The sequence below is a fragment of the Centropristis striata genome, chromosome 19 (assembly GCF_030273125.1).
Source record: "Centropristis striata isolate RG_2023a ecotype Rhode Island chromosome 19, C.striata_1.0, whole genome shotgun sequence".
Lineage (NCBI taxonomy): Eukaryota > Metazoa > Chordata > Actinopteri > Perciformes > Serranidae > Centropristis > Centropristis striata.
In genome coordinates, this window is record NC_081535.1 from 23854495 (window position 1) to 23874809 (window position 20315).

The 20315-nt window shown below is 37.8% G+C and overlaps 1 protein-coding gene across 1 annotated transcript in view; it reads left to right on the plus strand.

Moving 5' to 3' along the window:
• The first annotated feature begins 13418 nt into the window (after window positions 1-13418).
• Window positions 13419-20315, plus strand: part of ror2 (receptor tyrosine kinase-like orphan receptor 2) — a 55670-nt gene continuing 48773 nt past the window's right edge. The window contains exon 1 of the mRNA XM_059358600.1: window positions 13419-13773. Coding sequence (XP_059214583.1) covers window positions 13710-13773 — 64 coding nt within the window. The 5' untranslated portion in view covers window positions 13419-13709. The remainder of the gene's footprint in view (window positions 13774-20315) is intronic.

Genomic DNA, 20315 nt, shown 5'->3' on the forward strand with positions numbered 1-20315 from the left:
TTCAGAGCTTTTATGAAATGTCAATATGTCTGTTTCAAAATCGACTTGTTTTTTCTGCCCATTCCAATGTACAGAGAATCTAAGAAACCACCAATAGTGAAATAACAATAAATAGACCCTTTTCCAACAAACAACACAAGATTAATCATTTTTCATGAACAATTAGCAATATCAATAAAACGGTTAGAATAATCACTTACTCTGTGGCTCTCAACACTGAGACACTGTGTTCACAGCTGTGTAGAACTCTACAGTACACTGATATGAACAGGTCAAATCTTTGGATTTCAGTTGTATGTAAAAAGTACAGACATCTTATGCTACTCTCATAACCTGGCTCTAGGTCATGAAAAAAACGTGAAGAGACACAAAATGCCAATAATTTAGGTGGTTTATTGCCAAAAGTGTGTATATATATATATATATATATAAAAAGTCAACTAAATACAAGTATGAGGTGTGAAGATCAGTGACATCAGTAGTGTGTATGTGTGTAAATGTGTATGTGGTGTTGTGATGCACAAATAAACAGCAAACAAAACAACAAAATAGCAACAGGACTTCTGGTGTCGGTAGGGCAGAGAGAGAGAGAGAGCTCCAGGAAGCTGGGCCTTTTGTTTCCTGGGCCCAGGTGCTCCTGATCAGACTGCATCAGCTGGAACCTTAGACAAAGTAATGCAGGGTTAGAGGAGACAGACACACACAGCTAGCAGGGCCGTCACATACCTATACATCAGAAGACTTTAAATAGATTTTGAAAAGACTCCTGGAAAACTATCGTGTCACACCTGCTCACATCTAAAGACAAGTGTTTAGAGTTTTTAGTCACACTGAGATTTTAGACAGACTGAATCTTTCAGGGTAACTATTTACAAGACTACAACTAGATTCTTTTCGCACTTTTTACCTACTATGCAATTTTTTTCCTCATTATGCTCTTAATAAAAACTTACAAAATGGAGGAGGAGCAGCTTTTGGCTCCAGCTGCTCTAGTGTGTGCAGTGGTTTGTGTTGGAAAAAAAAAATAGAAGATGCCACAAAATGCCCTTCACAAAGCTGAAAAAGGGTTTCTGTTTTTATCACATGAAAAGTTGACTATTTTACAGTAAACAAAATAGATATATGGAAGAATAAAGGAAAGGAACATTTAGAAATTAAATCATGATATACATTTATGTATATACATACATTTATTATGTTATGTGTTTAATTTAATAATTATATTTGTCAGCTCTATCAACTTTCATTTAGTTAATCATACATTCATTATCGATTATTAATTATTTATGTATACATTTATTTATACATTTTAACTGGGTCTCCTTACTATTCTCTTAACTGAGAAACAGCAGCTCCAAAGTCCCTCTTGTGGCCGTAAATATAAGACATCATATTTCGGGACCGAGGTGCGAGGACCCTATTGTAATTGGTCCGTCTATTCTTCTTATTAGGGACCGAGCACAGAGGTGTGAGGACCCTATTGTAATTGGTCCGTTTATTATTATTAGGGACCAAGCACTAACGGTGCAAGGACCCTATTGTAATTGGTCTGTTTTTTATTTGGGTCCGAGCACTGAAGGTGCGAGGACCCTTTTTAGTGGAGCGGCTAAGTGATATAATCTTTCAGTTTATGATACAAGCGTGAAAATTGGCATGAACACTCTCCATGGGTCACTTGACAAGAAAATTGTCCGAGACATTTAAAATTTTAAGATGGCGGCCATTTTTCAAGATGGCCGACACCTAAGTGGAGCAGTTAAGTGATATAATGGTTTATTTGGTGATACAAGCATACAAATTGGCATGAGCAGTCTCTGTTGGTCACTTGACAATAACCTACCCACAGTTACTTGAAATTTCAAGATGGCGGCCATCTTTCAAGATGGCCGACACCTTAGTGGAGCAATTGAATGATATAATGGTTTATTTGGTGATACAAGCATAAACATTGGCATGAGCAGTCTCCATGGGTCACTTAACAAGAAAATTGTCCGAGACATTTGAAATTGTAAGATGGTGGCCATTTTTCAAGATGGCCGACACCTTAGTGGCGCAATTAAATTATATAATGGTTTATTTGGTGATACAAGCATAAAAATTGGCATGAGCAGTATCTGTGGGTCACTTCACAATAACCCACCCACAGTTACTTGAAATTGTAAGATGGCGGCCATTTTTCAAGATGGCCGACACCTTAGTGGCGCAATTAAATTATATAATGGTTTATTTGGTGATACAAGCATAAAAATTGGCATGAGCAGTATCTGTGGGTCACTTCACAATAACCCACCCACAGTTACTTGAAATTCTAAGATGGCGGCCATTTTTCAAGATGGCCAACACATTAGTGGAGCAATTGAATGATATAATGGTTTATTTGGTGATACAAGCATAAAAATTGGCATGAGCAGTATCTGTAGGTCACTTCACAATAAGCAACGCACAGTTACTTGAAATTCCAAGATAGCGGCCATTTTTCAAGATGGCCGACACCTTAGTGGAGCAGTTAAGTGATACAATGGTTTATTGGGTGATATACCAAAAAAACTGGCATGAGCAGTATTTGTCGGTCACTTGACCATAAGCCAGCCACAGCTACTTGAAATTTCAAGGCGGCAATTTTTTTTTCAGGATGTGGCCACGTGGACCTTTAAATTATGAATTTTCTCATAGAAATGTATTGGGTTCCTCAAGAGAGGTTGTTTGACTGTGCTTTGACTCCTTGCCCACGACCTGTCCAGTTTGGTAAAACCTGACAGGAGATCCCTCCCACCGGCGTAGCTCTCTGGGTTCACTGAGGTACACAGGCTCCCTTACCATGAGGGCTTTTTTAAATACTTTTTTAAATTACTTTTTTTATAACTAACCATTACTACTGCCATTAAACATGCCAAATAAATACTAAGGGATTGGGAAACACAGTTGTGGTGCTGAACGGACAGTGCTCCAAAATAATAATTGAGCAATGGTTAATACTGAATGGAAATAATGACAGATTCAGAGGCAACAGCAGCTCTGGCTGACGTGGAACCATGACAAACAGTATCTGAAACTATACTAGGGAACTAAACTGAAAATGTGAAAGCAATGTTACAAAGTAAAAACTGAACATGTCACAGTAATAGGCTGGTGACAAAATAGAACATAATGCGCCGATGTGGCGAGGGGAAGCCGAGCCATAGGCCTCACTTTAAAACACAAAGGACAACAAGGAATAACACTGGCAAAAGAAACAAGCAAATAAGTTCTAGCAGGGGCAACTGAGTCCATATCTGTAGCACTTACACTTTCCAGTACAAGCCTTGGTGCACCCACATTTTGTCAACTCCCAACAACTCTCCGCAATAGGTGGAAGTGGAGTCCAGAAGACTTTCCTCTCCTTGTCCCGTTTAACCCATCCCCAGTCGGACGGGCTCAGCATTTGTGGGTGTCTCTTCAATGCCTGTCCCCACACATATCCAGCCTCATAAGAAGTCTGAGATCTTCTTGACCTCTTGACACGGATATCTTTGGTATCTTTAGTGTCTTTAGCAGCAGTAGATGCCTTTTTTTGTGTCCTTTCCAGCTGTGTGTTGTTGAAGATAAGTTTACAGCTTGAATAATATTTTGCTCTGTTTCTTGTCAATGTGCTTTCTATGCCATCACCTTCATCTAGTCGGGTTGGACTACGTAAGATAGGCAGAGCATTTATTTTATGAAATAATGGAACATTTCTTGCAATGGTATCATAACCAGTATGATCTTGGTGTCCTGCTGTTTGTTTTCTCAACTGTTATAATGGCTTCTGCAATGTCTGCAGCAAATTCAAAGGCAGAGGCCGAGGGTTTAGCCTTTTACCACCTTTTAATAAGCACTTTGATGTATGGGATACAACTAAGTTCATGCCTTAACCCTACACTTAGTCCAATCGTTCATCCAATGCCATTTTTACCCTGTACGATCTGTACACCACCCGGTTAACTAAAACTACTCAGAGATTTGTCGTCTCTTCTTTGACTAACTTTACAATTGGCTGACATTGAACCCCACTCTGAGTTTAACAGCAGTCACATATCACCATTGTGCCCTGGTAGTGCAGATACTCACTCTTGTCTAATTTGTCCATGATCAACAAATCAACACAACTGTATTATGATGTGTTAAAACTTGTTTTGAGGATCCAGGGGGCGGCCATCTTGAAAATAGAAATTTCAAGTGGCTGGGAGTGTTTTTTTGTCAACCCAAGTAACTGTGGGTTGCTTATTGTCAAGTGACCCATGGAGACTGCTTATGCCAATTTTTATGCTTGTATCACCAAATAAACCATTATATAATTTAATTGCTCCATAAGGTGTCGGCCATCTTGAAAAATGGCCGCCATCTTGGAATTTCAAGTAACTGTGGGTGGGTTATTGTCAAGTGACCCACAGATACTGGTCATGCCAATTTGTATGCTTGTAAACCATTATATCATTCAATTGCTCCACTAAGGTGTCGGCCATCTTGAAAAATGGCCGTCATCTTGGAATTTCAAGTAACTGTGGGTGGGTTATTGTCAAGTGACCAGCAGAGACTGCTCATGCCAATTTGTATGCTTGTATCACCAAATAAACCATTATATCACTTAACTGCTCCACTAAGGTGTTGGCCATCTTGAAAAATGGCCGCCATCTTGGAAATTCAAATAACTGTCGGTGGGTCATTGTCAAGTGACCAACAGAGACTGCTCATGCCAATTTGTATGCTTGTATCACCAAATAAACCATTATATCACTTAACTGCTCCACTTAGGTGTCGGCCATCTTGAAAAATGGCCGCCATCTTAAAATTTCAAATGTCTCGGACAATTTTCTTGTTAAGTTACCCATGGAGAGTGTCCATGCCAATTTTCACGCTTGTATCATAAACTGAAAGATTCTGGCAAAAATGAGCACTTAGCCGCTCCACTAATTAGGGACCGAGCATCACAAGCCCTTTGGGATCAAAAGTTATTCAAATCTTTACCCACTGTCAAACTATGCGGCCGTGGCATGGCGACAAAATGTGGCCTGTCGCCATAAAACACCAAACCGTTATAACTTCTCCATACGTTCTCCCATCTAGTCCAAACTTCTCATGCTTCATCAGAGTCCAGCCCTTAACACTTCTACATCATAACATTTCATAAAGCCCCGCCCCTTATGCTTTATACACGCCCCCTTTCAGCAAATGACCACCTTGCATACTTTACATAACTCCTACAAGACATTTAATCCCAATGACTTCAAACTTGGTCAGTACAATCACAAGGCTTTGGGGAACCTAACTTATCAACACCTTTACTGACCTTCACAGTATGTGGCCGTGGCAGGGCGGCAAAATATGGCGTCGCGCCATCTCACTCCAGACTGGATAACGTGACCATACATTGTCCAATCTGTCCCAAATTTCACACACGTGATGAGGGGCCAGCCCTGAACATACCCACGTGTCAATATTGACACACACTCATAGCGCCCCCCACTGGCTACAGGAACTCACTTGTTTTACACCTAGCCCCAGCAGTAGGTTTCATGTACAGACAAGACATTTGGTACACATATGAGTCATGTGGAGACGCACCAAAAAGCCTCTTGGAGCCATACCTCAAACCCAACAGGAAGTCCGCCATTCTGGTTTGAATATCGCAACATTCAGTGTTTTGGCCCATTTCTACCTCGCAGACAAACTCCTCCTACAGATTTTACCCGATCAACTTAAAACTTGGTCAGTAGCATCACAAGGCCTTTGGGATCAAAAGTTATTCAAATCTTTCCCGACGGTCACACTATGTGGACGTGGCATGGCGCCAAAATATGGCGTCTCGCCATCTAACACCAGACTAGATAACTTGACCATACATTGTCCAATCTGTCCCGAATTTCACACACGTGATTCGGGGCCAGCCTACAACACACCCGCATGTCAAGATTGACACACAGTCATGGCGCCCCCTGCTGGCAACAGCAAGTGACATGTTTTACCCCTACTCGGAGCACCGTGGTAGGAGACACACCATTTGGTACGCATAGGGACTGAGCCCACAGCGCTGCACCCGACGTGGCCTGCGCTGACATGGCCTCCCCGGACGGCTCCACTCGGCTCGGTCCCGTTCAGTCCTGCTTGCAGGCCTAGTTGTAATTGGTCCGTTTCTTATTATTATTATTCATACCAAAAGTAAATAGCTAATTTGGAGCCTTTATCATATTCAAAAACTCACCATTTTGGGAATATACATCAATCTCCCGTGAAATTTACGTATTCTGGTATTCGCGGGAATGGACCTTGCAAAATGACTCACTAGCGCCCCCTTGAAATTTTCAAAAGAGCCTCACAATATAGGATTTTTTCACCTAGAGACACGACATTTGGTACATACATGTATCATGGGAAGACGCACCAAAAAATCTCAAGAACCCATACCCGAAAACGAACAGGAAGTCGGCCATCTTGGATTGAATATCGCACTTTTCATTGTTTTTGGCCAATTCCATGCCGCATACTTTAACGCACTCCTCCTACAGATTTCACCCAATTCTCTTCAAACTTGGTCAGTACCATCACAAGGCCTTTGGGATCAAAAGCTATTGAAAGCTTTACTGCCGGTCACACTATGTGGGCGTGGCATGGCGGCAAAATATGGCGTCTCGCCATAAAACAACAGATCTTTATAACTCTTACAGACTTTGTCCCATCTGCTCCAAACTTCTCATGCTTCATCAGAGTCCAGGCCTTAACACTTCTAAATAACCATCTTTCATCAAGCCACGCCCCCTTTCATAAAATGACCAACTTGCATACTTTACATAACTCCTCCAACAGATTTAATCAATTTAAACCAAGATGGCACACTTCCTGTTGGGTTTGAGGTATGGCTCCAGGAGGCTTTTTGGTGCGTCTCCACATGATTCATATGTGTACCAAATTTTGTGTCTCTACGTAAAATCTACTGCTCGGGCTAGGCGTAAAACATGTGACTTCCTGTTGCCAGCGGGGGGCGCTATGACTGTGTGTCAATATTGACACGTGGGTGTGTTCAGGGCTGGACCCTTATCACGTGTGAGAAATTTGGGACAGATTGGACAATGTATGGTGAAGTTATCCAGTCTGGTGATAGATGGCGAGACGTCATATTTTGCCGCCATGCCACGCCCACATAATGTGAAGGTCAGTAAAGGTGTTGATAAGTTGTGTTCCCCAAAGCCTTGTGATGGTACTGACCAAGTTTGAAGTCAATGGGATTAAATCTGTTGGAGAAGTTATGTAAAGTATGCAACGTGGTCATTTTATGAAAGGGGGCGTGGATAAAGCATAAGGGGCGGGGCTTTATGAAAAATTGTTTTGTAGAAGTATTAAGGGCTGTACTCTGATGAAGCATGAGAAGTTTGGAGCAGATGGGACAAAGAATGGGAAAGTTATAACGATCTCGTGTTTTATGGCAAGACACCATATTTTGGCGCCATGCCACGCCCACATAGTGTGACTGTCGGTAAAGATTTGAATAACTTTTGATCCCAAAGGCCTTGTGATGGTACTGACCAACTTTGAAGTCAATCAGGTTAAATCTGTAGGAGGAGTTCAATAAAATATGAAATGTGGTCATTTAATGGAAGGGGGCGTGGATATAGCATAAGGGGCGGGGCTTTATGAATTATTATGATCTAGAAGTGTTAAGGGCTGGACTCTGATAACGCACGAGAAGTTTGGAGCAGATCGGACAAAGAATGGAGAAGTTATAACGATCTTGTGTTTTATGGCGAGACGCCATATTTTGGCGCCATGCCACGCCCACATAGTGTGACTGTCGGTAAAGATTTGAATAACTTTTGATCCCAAAGGCCTTGTGATGGTACTGACCAACTTTGAAGTAAACTAACCCTAGCTCTAACCCTAACCCTAACCCTTAGGTTTAGGGTTATTTTAATGAACTCCTCCTACAGATTTAACCTGATTGACTTCAAAGTTGGTCACTACCATCACAAGGCCTTTGGGATCAAAAGTTATTCAAATCTTTACCGACAGTCACACCATGTGGGTGTGGCATGGCGCCAAAATATGTCATCTCGCCATAAAACACGAGATCGTTATAACTTCTCCATTCTTTGTCCGACCTTCTCCAAACTTCTCATGCTTCATCAGAGTCCAGCCCTTAACACTTCTAAATCATAATAATTCATAAAGCCCCGCCCCTTATGCTATATCCACGCCCCCTTTCATTAAATGACCACATTTCATATTTTAATGAACTCCTCCTACAGATTTAACCTTATTGACTTCAAAGTTGGTCAGTACCATCACAAGGCCTTTGGGATCAAAAGTTATTCAAATCTTTACCGACAGTCACACTATGTGGGCGTGGCATGGTGCCTAAATATGGCATCTCGCCATAAAACACGAGGTCATTATAACTTTTCCATTCTTTGTCCAATCTGCTCCAAACTTCTCATGCTTCATCAGAGTCCAGCCCTTAACACTTCTAAATCATAATAATTCATAAAGCCCCGCCCCTTAAGGTATATCTACGCCCCCTTTCATTAAATGACCACATTTCATATTTTGATGAACTCCTTCTACAGATTTAACCTGATTGACTTCAAAGTTGGCCTTCAAACTTCAAAGTTCAAAGTTAAAAAAAAAAAAATCACCCTCGAGGGTGACTGGCGGCGCCCCTCCAGCAGATGGCGCTCTATATCGCCTAAGCCTAGAGCCGGCCCTGCTGTAGGTACACCTTGAGCTTCGGTGTTTTAAGTGTCAGTTTCCAATCATTACAGGCCCAGTGGTTTTTCAAAACAAACATTCTGTGTTTGCAGTAGACATATAGTTAGGTTTAAGCACCAAAATGACTTAGTTATGGTTAGGAAAAAAGATCAGGGTTTACAATAACTGTCCAATGTTACTACTGCAGGCAACAATGTAGTACTTATTTAGTAAGTTAGAATCATGACCCAGTTACTCCACAGACCTTGTTCAGCAGTTGGGCAGTTCATGTAGAAACTATTTCCTTTATACCAAACTACACCTGCCAACTGTATCACCACACGGAGGAAGGTGTGCATCTATTCATGGACGAGAGGCTGGAGCTTGTGATGGCATCAGATGTATACATTAACGGTGTCCTCCTCGGTGGAGCTGTAACGTCAGTCAACTTGTGATCTGGCAGTATTGCAAAGTGCCATCTGTTTAAATTTGAGAGAAGGCAGACTTTTCTACAATCAGTAACTCACACCAATTAATGATCATTTCTAGAAACCCAGGAAACACACAATTCCGTAGTGAATGACAACAGTCATTCCACACCAAGAGCAGCTTAACTCATTTAAAAGTAGTAGTATGATTGTTGACCAAAAACATCTTTTCATCATTTTCTCTTCACTTAAAAAAGTAATTAGTATAAAGTGACAAGAATACAAATACACAAGTACAATACAGGTAACTCAGAAATGTCTTGACAGCTCCCTCATTATGTTACTCTGTCAGGTGTTCTGTGAGCCACTCTGTCGCTTGTTGCGCACAATGTGCAAATGAAAAGCTGTAACTTTTTTTCTAAAACAATAGTAATCTGTCAATGTTTTCTGCGGATGGCATTAATTACATAACGAAAACTGTGAGAACATTTTGCTATGATGCTTGTTCCATGTTCAATATGTTAGTAGGATGAGGGATACAGCTGCAGAGAACTTACAGATATACTGTAAAAAAAAACCTTGTTTTTACGGTAAAAAAACAGCAGCTGTGGTTGCCAGAACTTTACCATAATAATTATGGTAGAACTTTTTTTAATATTATGGTAAAAAGATATTAGCACCGTTGCTTTCACGTTTAAGATTTCATTTCAGCCATTTCATTCCATTTTTACTGTATAAATAAAAAGATTTTACCATTAAATATTACAGTATATTTTTGTTAGAGGTGTGGTGTTTAGTACATTTAACAGTGAGAAATTACAGTGATGGCTTGTATATATATTACATTAAATACATATTGCAGTGTATTTTACAGTGGAGTAATGTATTTTTCAAAAAACAAAACTGTAAAAAACACTGTTTTGGCTGACATATACATTTACAGTGTTTCATTGTTACTGAAACTGAATTAACCCATTTATTATTTTACGCCTTTTACTGTCATGGTTTAACAGTTTTTCACCGTAAAATCTACAGACATTTTTGACAGTGTATGGTCATCTTGGCCATCTGTACTACCTACAGTAGCACAAAATGTTGTCTAATCAATCATGAAATAACATCTAGCTTAAAATCATCTGCATGACAAACACTCCATAGCTGGTGCTGTCTTTCTGGAAGGTGTGTGTTATCTGGCTAGGACTGCCACTTGATGTCCACCCAGTCCTCTTTTCCAAGTCTATTCCAGGCCATCTTGAAATACAGGAGTAAAGCAAAATCACTTTTGATTTACCTTTGCAATTACTTTTGCATTTTTGTTATGGTATGTTCCAATTTTTATTTCATTTTTATTTATTTTTACAATATTTTGTATTAGTTTTCAAGTTTTACAATAAAAGGCTAACAAACAGAAGTAAATGATAACATACATAAAGAATGCAGAGCAGAACCCAAACCTTCATACACACACCCATTCACACCAGGTAGATTTGCACGAAATTATATATGTTTACATACACGCACACATACATACACATGCATGCACACGTATGCATACCTAAACATGTCCATACATATATTCTAATAAACACACACATATACAAACTTATACATACATACATACATACACATAAACATATAATAATATTAATAATAATAATAATAATAAAGATAATTTGAATTCAGTGACCCTATTTTCCAGATGCTATAATGTCCACAAGTGTACAAATTCCTTCAGCTTTCCTTTGGCAATGTAAGTCAGTCTTTCCAATCCGATGCACTCTGATAGTTCTTTTTTCCATTGTTTTTATGTTCTAATTTTTAATAATTTCTTTAATATTCCCCAAATCTTTGGCCAGCCTTTCTGGAGTCCTCAACTTCATTTGACCCCTACAGAGGATCGAACACAAACGTGGTTTGAAAGGGCATGAAGATACTGTTTAAAAAAGGTAGTTATCAATCAACCATAATCACCAACAACATCCATATAATTAAGCTTTAATTATGAAAGACTTCAAAACCAAAGTTAACAATAATACACTTTTAAAAGCGCACCTTGTTAGAATAATTTGAATATTATACTTGTTGAAAATGAAATGTTACTGTCTTCCTCTCTTTTTCCTCTTTGTGATTTTTCTCCCAACAGTCATCACAGGTCACTATGCATGCGTAATTCACTAAATCTTGATAATGTCTATCTCTATGCATTTATATTAATCAGGTAATATGATTTTGATACATTGATTGTGTTTGTGTGTTAATATTGATGTAGAAAACTATGATTACTTTAATTACATATATTCCATTTGCTTAAACTAATTAAGATTCTATAATCACAAAAAATAGTATTGTCTGTCTTATATTTTTTAACCTTTAAAAGAACATGTAGATATTGAAGAATAGTTGGCTCTTGATATATTTCTGTAGGTCAAAACAAGGCAGTATGTTCGTCATAACAAGTTTGTTAGCAGGTCACATGGCCTTGTCCTGGGCAGCAGTGATTGTATGCCCAGGTGGCCTGATGTGTGAAGGTATGAAAGAAGACTGGCGAATCAGCGGAGGGGGAAGGCTGGACTTCCTGGAGGAAATCGACCAGCATGTTTTGTAAACAATTGTAAGGTTATTTTAATGGGTTCCAGGAAGAGAGTCCTGGTTCAGACTTCACGAACTGAAACACGTCTGTTTGTATTCAGGGACATGAGTTAATTTTGAACCCAGAGATCTCTGTAAAGTGCATATTTTTTGACGTATTGTAATAAAACTTTGTTAAACTGAGAAACTTGGACGTCTCCAGCTCTTCATTTCCCCATCAACGAATGCGCAGAAAAATGGTGAGGTTTTTTCTGGTGGTGACAGATTATCAATTTTCAAGGTTTCCTCATGCAATTTTTCTAACAACCTACTGAAAGTAATTCATAGTGAAAGACAAAAGTTACAAGACCATTTTTAAAATCTTAATTGTAGGGTAAATAAGTTAATAACATTCACCTCAAGAGTCATATTGTAATGTGAAGTTGCATGATACTACATAAATAGCTGCATACTCACCACACACTTCCACTGCACATTATTTATATTGACAAATCCAATGACTCCATCATAGTCATCAAAAGGGACCTAACAAGTAGTTAAAGTGGAAGCACAATTTTTGTTAAGTTATTCACCTCTGTTTGTTTGGGGGTTTTTTGTTATACATCCAGGAACTAACCGCAATGACTTCAATATGTTATTTTCTCCATAGGACCAACCCAAAAAGAGGTATGCCACGTTTTCATACAAGCATGAATCTGTTTAGGCTACATGTTAGTACTGCTTTACTTTATGCTAAAAGTTAATTTTGTATGAATTTATGTATATCATGTATATCACCTACACACACACGTTTTCCCTTTATTATTCATATTATATATCACATGTTTTTATATCACTACATTAATATTAGGCTACTCTATAGCATATATTTAGAGATTTATTGGACAGAAATTAAGCTCATCCAGCTTAGAATATCCAAAATGTATTTTTGTCTATTATTAGGTTTTGGCCTTGTTTATGTATATGTTGTTCATGCCTTGTTTATGTATCAATAATTTAAGTTCAGACTGAACGCTTACCTGTTAAATCAAGACTCCTAATAGTTTCTCTTCCAGTCTAGTTATCATTGGATCATTATATCTTATACACGCTCATACAATAATACACTCAAATACAATTATTCTACCTTTATACACACCCATATTTTTATTTCTGACTTTGTGTGTGTGTGTGTGTGTGTGTGTGTGTGTGTGTGTGTGTGTGTGTGTGTGTGTGTGCTACAAAATGACACTTGTATTGCTTTCTTTTTTGTTGTTATTTGTTGTTGCTTTCTCTCATTGTTGATTTGTTTTTTGGATGTTTGTATATTTCTTGGAGAGGTGCTTTTTAGAAGCCCATATAGGGTTTTTTAACCTCTCCTGCACTTACTATTCTTTTTCATTTCTGTTTTATGTAATTGTCTTTTCTTATGGTGCAAATAAATAATAATAAATAAATAAATATGTCTGTAAAACGGTTGAAAAATATAAAGTTTCATTAATTAAGCACTCTCTTTTTAGGTATTTTGAGATGCTGAATTACGGTTTTAAATACAAGCGAAATACAAGGGGTCTAGAACTGCGGGTGTGAATCTTCAGTCTGTGGGTCCTCCTCAGAGACAGACTACTGGTTCTGTCCCTAGATGGTGCCCTCTACAAAAACGTTTACGCACCTTTGCGCGTGCGTGCGTGCGTGCGCCCTCTCCAGTTTTCCAAGCTTGCCTCGTTCCAGCGAGGGCAGAGGCCACTTTGGGATCCGGAGGTCTGAGGAGGGTCCCTGCAGGACGGGCACACGGGATGAACGCGGATTTGTTTCCCTGTGTGAACACGCATCAGTCCCGCTGCTTCATGTCTGTCTCCTCCGCCAGCCGGGCAGTGCGCACTATCTCCGGGCCCGGCGGCTGCTGACTGGGAAAACAAGAAGAGCAAGAAGAGAAAAAAGGTCCAGCAGGAGAAGACTCGCCTCTGAAACTGGATGCACGTAGTGTTATTTTTGATATTTCGTGAGTGAAGTGGCGCTATGGACAACTTTTTGAAGAGTTTGATCTGGATGCTTTCCTTGTTTCCAAACGTGAGAAGTGACGGTAAGTTTTTTTTTATTCTGAATCTCCTTAAAGACAGAATCAAAGAGAGAAGTGACGGAATGTACAGCATTTAGTCAACAAGCACTACGTGCTCTATTATATAGTAACCTTCCTCTAGTCTGTGTTCAGATGCTCTCACACAATAGATGGAGCCTTTACCTGGACGCTTTTCTGCTTGTCGGCGAAGGAAAAGACTCAGTTGTGTCTCATCCATTGTGTCGTTTGCAGGACTAAATCTCACATCCTCTTACGGCTGCGTCAGACTCTCTGAGTCCCACGCACATTGATGTAAAAAGTTTGTAAAACTTTGTAGCATTTCTTTAACAACGTGGACATTACTTTGTACTGTGCCATTTCAAATCATTTGTGCACATTTTTTATTTTACCACAGTGTTGCAGAAGTGGTGGATGTAGAGGGAGGGTGGGGGTTGGGGTCCCCCCTATAAGTTTACGTGATCACTTAAACACTCTTTGTCCTCTTTCAGCTTGTTGACATGTGTTCCTTGCAGACCCTAGTCTTCTTAGAAAAGGTGCTTGTGTGAGACTCAAAGAGCCACTTTGTCGTTGTCATGTTAATTGAATGCATAGCTCGAGGTGATCTTACCTCTTTGTCAGTCATGCTAATTCATTTACTCCCCCTGTGTGTGTGTGTGTGTGTGTGTGTGTGTGTGTGTGTGGGGGGGGGGGGGGGGGGGGGGGGGCTGTGGAGATTTCCTGTTTTCAGCCCTGGCTTCAAGGACCTACCATATGGTATGAAGTGAAAGGGGCATGGGGCGAAGTGTGTGTGTGTGTGTGTGGGGGGGGGGGGGGGGGGGGGGGGGGGGTCACCTTCCCCTCCTCCTTTCTTCTCATTGGCTCTGCAGGCAGCATTTCGTAAGAATTTTATGACTTCATTGGAGACTAAAGAATCAGAGCAGAAAGTTTTCAAAAGGTTAAAAAAAAAAAAGACAAAAAGGTGAACATGTAGTTGTTATTCTTAGAGAAAAGGCACCTCTTGTCCTTAAATGGAAAGTTATCTGATAATCAGATCAGTTGATGTTTCCATCATTTAGTGCATCTCCTTTGTTCTTATAGGACATTCAAGTATATATTCACCTTTGAAGTGTTGAGAAATGCATTGAGGAAACCTTTAAAATTAAATTATCTGACTCCAACACAAAATCCTCTCCCATTTCTCTGTGCAGTTCTCAGTTTTACTTCATTTTATTACAACAATTCTTTATCAAGAAATGTGCAGTTACAGAGTCTCTGGGTTCAATCCACATATCCCTGACATCACATTAGGCTGGTTAGTTCATTGAGGTTGGACCAACCTAATTTCTCTTGAACCCTTTTTATATCCTAACATTAATAATTAATAAGAATGTAGGTTGAACTCTCCAGAAGTGCCTCCTTTCAATCTGCTGATTTGTCAGTTTATTGCATACGTGGTCATGCCACCAAGCAGAGAAGGCAGTTATCTTTCTGCTCAGCACATCATGTCTGTGACCTGACTGTTAACAAAACTTTCCAAACATTAACTCCTGCCTCGATAGGACTTGTAGAGATATTATTGGAGACACAGATTTTGCAACAAAACAATAAAACACAAAATATATATTTTTGTGATTATAGAATCTTACTCTAAATAGGGCAGAGTAAGTTTAAGCAGATGCAGTAAATGTATTTAGTTTAATCATAGTTTAAAAACAATATTAGCACATGATCATTGTATCAAAGCATCTTGCATGCACAGAGAGGACACACACACACGCATAGTGAATTATGCATGCATAGATAGAAACGTACGTTAACAAAGACAGAATAACAGATTATTACAGAACATGTAGTTGTTATTCTTAGAGAAAATGCAGCTCTTGTCCTTAAATGGAAAGTTATCTGATATTCATAGATCAGTTGATGTTTCCATCATTAAGTGCATCTCCTTTGTTCTTACAGGACATTCAAGTATATATTCCCCTTTGAAGCTGGGGCCTCATTACACAAACATGTCCAAATTATTTGTCTTATCTTAAGTTGATTGAAGAGTTAAGTTTCAAAGATAAAAAAACATCCTATGATTTTATTACAGAAGCATTTCTTAACTCCTGGCTGTGTCTGGTCCAATCTCAGACCTCTGATCTGATCCAAACTCATCTTGATATCCTGCTATGACTGTAAATTATTTAATTAGCACTGGTCTTGTCAAGTCTGTATCTGTGTTTAGGATGTACATGAGACTGCCTGGTATGGTTGGGCCATATGGAGAAGATAAAAAGTCATGAGTATATTGTTGCTATCACAAAACATTTACACAATGATATTTTTGAAAAATGATCATCATTAATGTGGATATAATAACTAGCAGGCATGGGAAAAATAATACAACAAATATCCCATCACATCAATAAAATGTTGGTGTCAACCAAGGTTATAATAGTAATAGTTTTCGATTTTTAATTAGTTTTAGTTTTAATTTAGTTGTGATTTAGTAAGATGGACAAGCCTTAAATTAAGCAGCTAAGGATAAAGGATCATTTCATTGTAAAGGACATGTCATTGTTAGAAACAACCCCATTGTTTCTCCTGTTATAATAACTTAATTTATATGTCATATGTAGACAAGCTGAGAAAGCCAGTTGAAAGTGCATCATAGGAGCTTTCACAGTGTGACATTTATGTTTCTAGACCATTTTTAAAATGTGAATTTTCTTTCTACAATGAAAACTATTACTATTTTTAATTTACATGCAAATAGACTGTTTTGTAGTTTTATTTATTTATTTTTTTTCTGCTGTTTTTGTGTGTATAAATGGTAAAAAAAAAAGGTACATTTCCATAGACACCTGTGTCTTTTGTTTGTATTTTGGGTTCCTGGCAGCTTTATACTTGGTTAATTGAAATAAAATGAAAAATCTGACTGGTAGCCAAGTTTGTGTGGAGAAAAAGGAGCCATGCATGTGATATAAGGACAGACTGAAAGATGCTAAACAGACAGAAATGAATGCATAGGAAGCTGACAAATTGGAACCAAAATCTCCTGGACTTCAGAGGTTTAACGTAATTCCTAAACTGAGAAATTAGTTTGAGTTAGGATGGTTCTGTAATAGCTACATTTCTGTCCATTTCTGACAGATTTCTTGCCATACGCAGTTAGGAAATATGTTTCTGTTAATCCCAAAGCTCATCCTAAACTGAGATAAGACTTTCTGTAAAGGAGCTCTCACTCAATGTATTTCTGAACAATCCGTGAACACTGAATAAGTTTGTATGGAGGAAGAAGCAGAAACAGTGGAAAGCCCAGGCAGCAGCTGGGAATGAAGAAGAAGCTTTTTACTAATGAGTACTCAGCCATATGAGTCATCATGTTGGGGTTAGAAACCAAAGGCAGAGCTGCTGCTGGAGGAAATGGGGCCAGAGGGGCTTTCTTTGCTGTGGGGGGTGTTTAAGGAGAGCTCCATCATCTCTATGGTCACATTTAACAGAAACCAGCCCAGCTGTGTATCCAAGTCCTCCGACCCACAAGACCACGTAGGTTGTTAATTCCTACCCACCTATACTGATCTACAAAGTCTAACTATGCAAATGTAAAACTGAGGAAAACTGCTTTAAAGTTGTTGTTTTTTTAAAACATTTTTCAACTGGCAAGCCAAATGGGTTATATGTAGGTAAGTGATATGACACTTATTTCTACATGTAATCATGATGTAATTATTATGCTCAAAATCATGATGATTTATTTGGCATTTGACCCCAAAAATGTAGTTACTGCACTCTGGTTTTGCTGTAAAATGTTCTAATAGTAATGCAGAAACATAGTACAGAGAGCAGTAACTACGATGTTGTTGTCTTCTTTCAGCTTTTATATTTTGTTTTCAGTGAATAAACATTTTCAAATTGAATTTGTTATGAATGTATTAAAAAGTGTTTGACTCTATTCAAAGATCAAAGATGTGTGTATTTTAGACTTAATATTATAAAGCAATGTTATATTTTAGTCTTAATAATATTTTTTCTCACTTTTTTACTTAATCACTATCTAGATAATAATTTCCCTATCAAATAAACTTATAATTTCTATTATTTTTTATGTTTAAATTAGTATATATATCCAAAGCAGACCGTGGTAAGTGCAATTACTGCTTGGTTTTGAGTTGGATTTTGTAGTTACTGCAATTTCTATATAATTATTTTTTTTAAATTAAAATCTAAATTTTTTTTTACTTAATCACTTTTTTACTTAATCACTATCTAGATAAAAATTCCCCTTTCAAATAAACTTATAATTTCTATTATTTTTTAAGTGTAGTATATATATCCAAAGCAGACCGTGGTAAGTGCAATTACTGCGTGGGTTTGAGTTAGATTTTGTAGTTACTGCAATTTTTGTATAATTATTTCTCTGAAATAAACTATCTATCTATCTATCTATCTATCTATCTATCTATCTATCTATCTATCTATCTATCTATCTATCTATCTATCTATCTATCTGTCTATCTATCTGTCTATCTATCTATCTATCTCTAGATAGAAAGATAGATAGATGGATAGATAGATAGATAGATAGATAGATAGATAGATAGATAGATAGATAGATTACTTTATTCATCCCCGAAGGGAAATTCAGTTATCACAGCAGTCCGGTATTCAAGTACAATAAAATACAATAAAATACAATAGAATAAAATAAAATACTGAGGTAGCATGAATAAAAACAACAAAAACGCACTGTTAAAAACACAGAAAAGAAGTTAAAAAAAGAAGATCAGTTGGTAGGTTGGCAAGATGATGGTAATTATACTGAAGATATGACGGCAACAATGCTATAGTGACTAGACAGTATATAATAATAATAACAGTACAGTATATAATATATAATATGTAATAATAAATAGTAACAATATAAAATAAAAATAATTATAATAATAATAATATTAATAACATAGCAAAGTGTCATGCGTAGATTTAGTGCATTTCTGTATTGTTGATTCTGGCAGAGGTAGATGAATTATAGAGTCTTATTGCAGAAGGAAGGAACGACTTTCTGTATTGTTCCTATGGGAACAGAGGCCGAGGGGAACTGACTAGTGGGCGGAGCCAAAACACTCAGCCACTTTCCAAAAAGTCCTCAAAAAGTACTCAGTGGAAACACGTCTATTATCCAATTCTGGGCCTTTGGTTTCCATCAGTGACAGACACTTTTTAACATGTAAGATTGAACAAATAGCAAAAGGTGAACCCAAATAAACAATACATTTGAAACATTTGTTGCAATAGGAGGTGAATGATGCTATGCTCAGTAAGCAACACGATGACATGTTGTTTTTGGGATGTTTTTGGGTAACCTGACTCTCATAGATACAGGGTCACACATACTTTGTTCAACAAATCCTCAATTTCATATTTCTCTCAAGTTTCACTGAAATAAATTTACTGCATTCATTTTTTAGCTGATGTATAACGACACAATATCTTCTTAATCAAATGATAAAGTGATTAAAAATGGCAACAATATTTTCAGTTTCAGCAACCAAAAGCTGATGGCTGGTTTCCAGGCCAGCAACCCCTTTTAAAAGTTAGTGTTGACCGCTGATGTCTGCTCATGTTTGTTTCCTACTTGGACCATTTAGTTATTTGGTGAGTGCAATATTATAACAAATACAGTTTTTTCTTGAATATTAAAAGTTGTGTCCTTCGTTCTATGCAAAAGCATAAAAGCAACACCTGTTTAAAAAGCGTTGCCTATATTCTGCTTTCCTGAAAACAGACATAAAACAGCAGGTGAGAGTAATTAATGTGATGACTCCCAGTCTTAGTTAGGGGAAATAAAGTATTCATGCTGCTGTAATCAAATTAGACTCAGCTTAATAAATACATGTGCCACTACGGGGCAGAACCTGTGGTTTGATGTTCTGTATGAACTAATGGCTTGGCTATTTAGCCACAGGCCAGACAATGATGTAACTCACAATAAGAGAGAGAGGGGATAAACTGTTGCATGGCACATACAGTACAAGCTTTTCCCACAGTATTATTGCACACACCATTTACTGTACACTGTAAAAAAACCTGTTGTTTTTACGGTAAAAAAAACAGCAGCTGTGGTTGCCAGAACTTTACCGTAATAAATATGGTAGAACTTTTTTTAATATTACGGTAAAATGATATTAGCACTGTTGATTTTACGTTTAAGGTTGCCATTTTATTCCATATTCTGCCGTAAAAAATAAAAAGTTTTTTCCATCAAAAGAAACGCTGGTCTGCCATATAATTGACAAGAAAATACTTTATAAATGCTGCATAAATTAAAGATTTTACCTTTAAATATTACAGGATGTTGTTGTTAGAGATATGGTGTTTAGTACATTTAACAGTGAGTAAAAAGTACTTTTTATAAAAAAAAATAAATGCAAAAATGATGGCTTGTATGTAACACAGTGCCAGTGTATTTTACAGTAGAGTAATGTATTTTTCAAAAAAATTAAAAACTGTAAAAAAAAAACACTGTTTTGGCTGATATATACATTTACGATGTTTAATTGGATGAAACTGAATTAACC